General features: G+C 48.4%; 1 protein-coding gene across 1 annotated transcript in view; it reads right to left on the bottom strand.

Annotated features, from left to right (window-relative positions):
* hcn2b (hyperpolarization activated cyclic nucleotide-gated potassium channel 2b) overlaps positions 1 to 7,500 on the bottom strand; it is a gene marked incomplete at both ends in the record, with an annotated part of 34,474 nt that overhangs the window by 9,111 nt on the left and 17,863 nt on the right. The window contains 1 exon segment of the mRNA XM_079740100.1: positions 7,215 to 7,433. Within this exon segment, the coding sequence (XP_079596226.1) occupies positions 7,215 to 7,433 (219 nt within the window).

Here is a 7,500-nt window from a genome sequence, read left to right as displayed (position 1 = left end):
AGAAACAAGAAGGGGCAGCTGGCTCAAACATATCCCCGAAAACTAAACCCAACCACACGGACAGCGTTCTGACGGTTCTAACAACCATAATCAACGAGGCTTTCCAATACAGGAAAGGATAAATGATTGGAGGCCACATCCTGCATCGCAACCTCTGGACAATCAGAGTATCTGCTGGTAAAACCGATTTTATAAGTTAAAGAGTAGCATTCAACAAAAACATTTCAGTGATTCAAACCATACCGTTTGCCCTTAACACATCCCCTGCTGATGGATGCCCCCTCTGTCTCCCGTCTCTATGTCTGATCAACATCTCATGGATTCTCCTCAGAGCACAGTGGGACTAGGATAGAACAGTCTCTGATGAAGCTGGAGACACATTGCTGCTAAATGAATTCCCGTGAGGCACTCAAAAGAAACTTTGTTCTGGATTTGAATGTATTTTTTTTTTACTGTTATTAGCAGTGTATTGTGTTTGGTGTGTCTTTGGAATGAAGCACCCCCTCAGTGGAGATGCTTATTTGTCCGCACACAGACTTAAACACGCATACACACACACACACACACACACACACACACACACACACACACACACACACACACACACACACACACACACACAAACACACACACACACACACAAACACACAGCTATTCATTTGGATTTTTAATCAGGAAAGAACAACACAAATGTATTAAAGAAAGGAACCTATAGAGATCCAATGAGTCATATCAAAACAATCAAACTCTCCATAATTGCAATTAAAAGTTATGATGGTAATATACAACATCGATGGTTCAATGGTTTTAAGAATGGTTAGAAACCCCAACAGAAAAAGCCTGTCTGTCTGTTAGTCTACCCATTTCTCTCCTATATATTTCATATTGATTTCTTTGTCATATTAACTTGTAAGGTATGGTATTTACATATAAAAGACATAACAACTTCCAGACTCATAGCTGGTCAAATGGATCGTCCTGGCATAAATGCAACATCAGTTAAAGCCTTTATTCCTGTAAACTAATCCAAGGCCATAGACTGTAAAGAACGATGTGGAAACACAGCACAATTAGGTCTCTCTTTGACAGATAATCCATTTTCCACCCTGCCACCCCTGTTTCTGTGCACACAGAGTCCATGAAGCCTGTGTGTGTGTGTGTGTGTGTGTGTGTGTGTGTGTGTGTGTGTGTCTGTGCGTACCTGCGTGTGTGTGTGTGTGTGTAAGAGTGTGTGTGCGTGTGTGTGTGTGTGCGAGAGTTCACCTCCGTTATTCTTTAATCCATTAGAGTGTTGATATCTGCCTACGCTTGTCAATGGTACCACCCAGAAAAGATGATTTATCAAGACAGACATCAGCGAATGAGACGGAGGCCGCGGTGGTGGAGGAGGGCTGGAGGTCCACGGGTGATAACAATGACCTTGATCCCTAAAAGTCTTTGGCGACGGCTAGGTTGACTGTCGGGGAAATGAGATTTAGTGACAAGGTAAGTTGACATATAGGTTTCAGGAAATGAGGTCTGACCCCCGGTTTGACACAGAGACCTAAAAAAACGGACACCGTGTTTTATTTCTCTCCATGAGATGGCTGTTGACTAATGTCATGTTGTCTATTGTTTGAGGGCTATCTGACTTTCGTCATCAACTCTTTGATCATTGTTAACTTGAGCTGGAATGGAAAACCAGCATCTGCTGGATTGAGTATAGGGATCATTGTAAATTGTGTTTAATGAGAGCAAAAGCGTATTAGTCACTTTAATAATATTATTACTTAGATGCAAACCAGCCTTCGTTGTGTGCTCTCCAGGAAAGGCTTGTTGAGCAGTTGGCATATATGAAGAAATCCTTAACCTGGAGGACAGACAGCAGCCTAGGTCCTCTCAGACCCAGGGAGTGGTCCACAGTCACCTTTTCTTACTTCTCTTTTCCTCCAGACCTCCAGTCCATGATTCAAGCTTTTCTTGACCTCCCTCCAAGACAGCCTCTGAACTGGTGCAAGGTCGTGCAAGGCAGCATACGATGATTGGTTGAGGTTATATTTATAGTGTTGTCTGTCTCCTGGCCAAGACAAGGCAAGAATTCATGGCACTTATCTAACATTATCTAACAAGCCTTGCTGACCGTTGTGGAAGACCAAAACGGAAACACAACGACAGACACACCCCCCTGGTTCAGAAGAAGACGAGGGATTCCCCGCCTCGCTGAGAACGGGGGCTGACCCGACCCCCCCCCCCACACACACACACACACACACACACACACACACTTAGCGCGAGACAATCACTGCTGATTGGCTGTCAGCCAAGATGATAATGATGCAGAGCGATTACCAATGTCCACCACAATCAGTCACGCAGTGTGTGTGTGTGTGTGTGTGTGTGTGTGTGTGTGTGTGTGTGTGTGTGTGTGTGTGTGTGAGAGTGTGTGTGAGTGGTGTTGGCTGATTGTTGGGTGTGTGTGCGTGTGTGCAAGATTGGGACTAATAGTCACAATTAAAATGAACCGATATCGAACATGCACTATTTCCCTCCACTCTCTCTCTCTCTCTCTCCCTCTCTCTTTCTCCCTCTCTCTCTCTCTCTCTCTCTCTCTCTCTCTCTCTCTCTCTCTATCTCAAACTTTCTCTCTCTCACTCTGCAGAAGCAAGAGCATTCTTTCCATTAGGATTGTGCTGCTCTCCGTGTTTGTGAGACAGAAGGTCTGTGGCAAATGCTCTGGGAGGCTAAGAGTCACTGTGCTCAACTGCAGCCTCTGATATGAAGATGCAGCTAATGTAGCAAACATCCCACCAGGACTTTGAAAAAAGATTGACTATAAAATAAAAGCCTTCCTCTCTAGCCAGGAGGGGATTAAGGAAGGCCCAAGCAAGACGAAGTAGCCCAAAGTGAATTTTCTGAGCTTTTTGAATAAAGAGCATTAAAGCTCTTGGTGGGTTTGGTGTGTACCAACCGTTTGGCAAAATGGCTTCCACGTACCGATTCTCCCAGACAAAGTCTGTCCTGTCTGATTCATCGATTCCAAAAGACGAAGGTGCTACACCGCCGTTGTACACCTTTCTGTCAATCAACTCAGGTTTATGCGCTCTCCGGCTGAATCGATGCGAGGAAGTAGGTTTGCCGAATGATATCATCAATAGACTTTTGAGTGAAGCCAGGGGAGACGCTCACGACGGCTTGATCACCAGGCTGCTGCTGTCCTTCACGGCTCCAGAGTAATACGTTCACCATGGAGACAGACGTGGCGTGTCGCGTGTGGGCCGCTGTTAGCGATAATCACATCACCACAGCCCCGGGGGGCCCCAGTCCTCTGCCTCTCTGAGCTGATTGGCTGCTCTGCTCTATTGCTCCGGGAGGGGGGGGGGGGAAATGGAGGAGGAGGAGGGATGAAGATGGAGGAGGCGGAGAGGAAAGGAGGAGCAGTCGGGGGAAGGTTGTGTAACGGGACTGATACGCTGTGTCCACGTGTGTGGCGGTGTCCTCTGGCCGACGGTGTGTCTCCCAGCCAGGATCAAAGTGGGAGGGGGGGGGGGGGAGGGGGGAGCAAAGGATAGAGGGAGATGTTGCAGCACGTGGCTGACCTCGGAGGGGAAGGCATGACACAGGGTTGGGCTGGAGGGGGGGGGGGGGGGCACTGCCTCATCAGTTTCACTGTACTACACTGCGCGCACACACACACACACACACACACAGACACACATGCACACTCACATAGGAAATTTGGTTTTTTAACAAGGGCTATATTCGCCCCCGAGTAATAAGTTTCAGGTGCATTTTGGATCATTTCTGGGGAAATTTGACGTACATTGGGTATTACATAATCTGTTCAATGAAAAAATAACCTGGATCCGCTTTGCAAATGCAGAGTCACATACAGGAGTTAACTCCTTAGTTTATAGTTGATTTAAGAGCACCAGTCATCCCAGCTTCAAGGACAATTATACTTTAGTTGCAAAACACCCGAGCACCCATTCATTTCTGACCTTGGCGCACACACACACACACACACACACACACACACACACACACACACACACACACACACACACACACACATGCATGCAAACATTCACATGCACACACACACAAACACCCTCACGTACACAAACACACACACACACACGCCCACACACACGCACACACACACACAAACACAGACACACACACACACACACACACACACACGCAGGTCCACTGAGTCCGTGTGTCAATACGTGTTTGAAATGGTGCCCATTAAATCCAATTTGTTGAGTAGCAACAACCATGCTGTTTACCCAAGTGATGGCGCCTTCCGGACACTGGCCGAGGCCTGGGTCACATCCCTGGACATCAAGATTAGATAGCAGGCCGCTAGGACCCTCTCTTCCCCCGGGACCACACGGTCAATATTGGCGCCTGGTATGTTGTATGTTGACAAAGCGGTGTGCATTGAAGCAGATATCATAAAAATGCACACACACACACAGAGAGAATGCCGTTCTCCACCGTGACGTTGCTCAGGGATTCAGCGTTGTTTCCACCTGAAAGCCGGTCTGCGATGAGCCTGACCTGTTTTAGAAGTGTTTGGGCGCACACTGTTTTCAGTCAAGTTGCATTCAGATTCGATGGGCCTCACCTCGCCTCAACAATAGAAGTCTATAAGTGTTCTTGTGTTTGTGTGTATGTGTGTTTGCATCTGTGTGTGCCTAACCCCTTTTCAGCAGAAAACTGTTTAATCCATAGTCAACCACTCAGCGGCCCACCTCTCCCGCGGGTTTCATCTATGCCTGATGAGTCGATGTGACGGCAATACACGCCCGGCGACAGAGCTATTATGATCCATCGACGTCTCGACAGCACAGCGGGCCCGCTGTTGACACGGTGTTGTGTCAACACAACGGCACGCTGTTCTGGCTCTCTCCGATACGAAGAACGTGTTCCCGCCACGATCGGACTCGCTGCGCGACGCAGGAAGTGATCGGTGAAGCGATCTCAGCTCGAACGCGGCTCGGTGTAACTATGTTGTCATGTTGTCATCATCTGTGCGTATCTGTGAGCACACTTTTGTGTCTGTGCAATGTGCATGCATGCGGGCTAGCTTTTGTGTTCATGTGTGTTTGTGTGTTTCAGTATTTGTGCGTGTGTGTGTGTGTGTGTTTGGTAGAAAAACTCACACACAGACACACACATGGACACACGCACACACACACACACAAGCACGCGCGAGTGGCAAATAGCATACGAAGTGATCCAAGCACCAGCATTCCTCGGTATAATGATGTTATAGAGGAACTTCTTGGGGGAGGGGGGTTGATTGGTTTGTGTCCACCAATCACACGCTTAAAGCATCTCGCCTCCAGCGACAGGATTTGTCGAAAATAAACATGAAGTGAAAGAGGTTAAACCCGGTTCACCTACGATTTGAGGGCTCTGCCATCAGACTTAAGCTCATTCATCTGTAGTCCCATGTGTGAGACTAAATCTCTAAAGCTCTCGTCAGTTGCAGAACGACATTACGTCACAGCCCACTTGATTGGCTAACGATGTCAAAACCGCTATTGGCCCGAGGCGAGTCAGTCTTCCTAGTGAATCCACCCCCCTCTCCCCCCCCCTGCCTCCGCGCGCACACGTTGCAGGCAAACATGTCAAGACCTAGGCCCTGATGGTATAGGACAGCGGCGTGTCGTGCCGTCCACGGACGTGAAACACACTGGTCTGCTGAGTGGCATGTTTCTTGATGTAAGGCCAACGGGGCGCTACAGCTTCAGCACAGAGTGTGTGTTGAGCGGATGTACAGGAACTTGTCGCTCCGACCGACGGAGAGAGAGGGAGAGACGATCCACTCTCGCCATCGACTCCTTGATCGTTGTTTACTTTGGTCTGGAATTGAAAACTAGTATCTGCTGAATTGAACAGGGTTGAAAGCGTCTACTGGAGATAAGTACTGGCATCGTTGGAAATTGTGTTGAATGACAGCAAAAGTTAATTATGTCACTATAATAATATTATTGCTAATATGCAAACCAGCCTGAGGCACAAAGAAGGGAAACAGAGGAAAGAGCGAGAAGGGAAAGGAAAAAGGGTTTGCTGCTTTGCTCTCCACAATAAGAAGATGCTTTGATTACACGGCAAAGCGAAACAATTATAGAATTTTGTTTGTGTGTGCATACGCTTGCATGTGTGTGTGTGTGTGTGTGTGTTTGGTGCGATTGCCTGTTTGAGCATGCATAATGGGTGTGTGTGTGTGTGTCTGTGAGCACGCGTGTGTGTCCATGCATGTGTGCAGATGTGTCTGCAGCCGTATGTGTTAATACGTGTGTGTGTGTGTGTGTATGTGTGATGGAAAAACACACACAGGAAAACACACACGGACATACGCACACACACAGACACACACACACACACAAGCACACAGAGACACAGACGTGAGTGGCAGGTAGCATACGACCCCCGAACATGGTGCAGACTCCGAGGAAGCTAACTAGACCACAGAGCACTTATGACACCATGGCCTCATGTCAGAGAGCTGAGGGCTCCTCCCTCTCCACAGACACACAGGAAAAGATTTCATCTGCCGGTGAACGGACAAAAGCCGGAGAGAAGCCAATCATGAATATTGACCTCCTCAAGCAGATGGTGATCCTGGCGAGGTGTGTGAAAATCAGATGATAGTGTGCCACGAGTCACATGGTCCCCAGGTTGTGGTTGTACTGTCGCCATGGTAGTTTTTGTGTTTTTGATGTTTTCTATGATTCACGGCACGGTCTGAAGACGCGTCACGGCCCTTTTGATTGGAGCACTCATCGAGATTAAAAATTGAGGGGAAGAACCTTATTTGGGCGGCGACATATTTGACAACCATTTCCATCTGCTAAACGTTAAAAAGAGCACACATGACTACTCTCACCAACAATGAATAAAGGACTTTTGAAAAAACTTTTTAAACGCTTCCGAGCAAAAGTCCAACCCTAGAAAAAATGCCCAGTCTCCGTAAGAAGGAAACACATGATGACCCTTGGATGGTGTTCCCTCACCGTCCGGCCCATAAACCTCCAATGGTGGCGGCGCCTCCGACCTATTTATATCGGTGTGTTTTTGGTTACTTTGTTCCTTCACGACACAACCAAAAATATATTGGGTCGAAACAACACAAAAGCGCCCACGAGTTCCCATGGCACCATCGCCGTGACAACAGCAGAACCCCAGCTGTCGGGGCTGTGTGGGGGGGGGGGGGGTCTTACCTTTTCCTGGTACTGCCGGCGGGAGGAGTCCAGGGACTGGATGAGGGCGGTGGCGTGGCCGATGAACATGGCGTAGCAGGTGGCGCCCACGATCATGCTGAGCATGGTCAGCCAGATGTCGGACATGCTCTCAGGGGCCTGCCGGCCGTAGCCGATGCACAGCATGTGGCTCATGGCCTTGAAGAGGGCGAAGGAGTACAGCTCGCTCCACGAGTCGTTCTGCGGGAGAGGAGACAGGAGGAGGGAGTCAGAGAGAGTGGAAGTGATGGCGTGACAAGTGGGGGGA

Source organism: Pollachius pollachius (genome assembly GCF_949987615.1).
Source record: "Pollachius pollachius genome assembly, chromosome: 7".
Lineage (NCBI taxonomy): Eukaryota > Metazoa > Chordata > Actinopteri > Gadiformes > Gadidae > Pollachius > Pollachius pollachius.
This window is presented reverse-complemented; position numbering and strand designations above follow the sequence as displayed.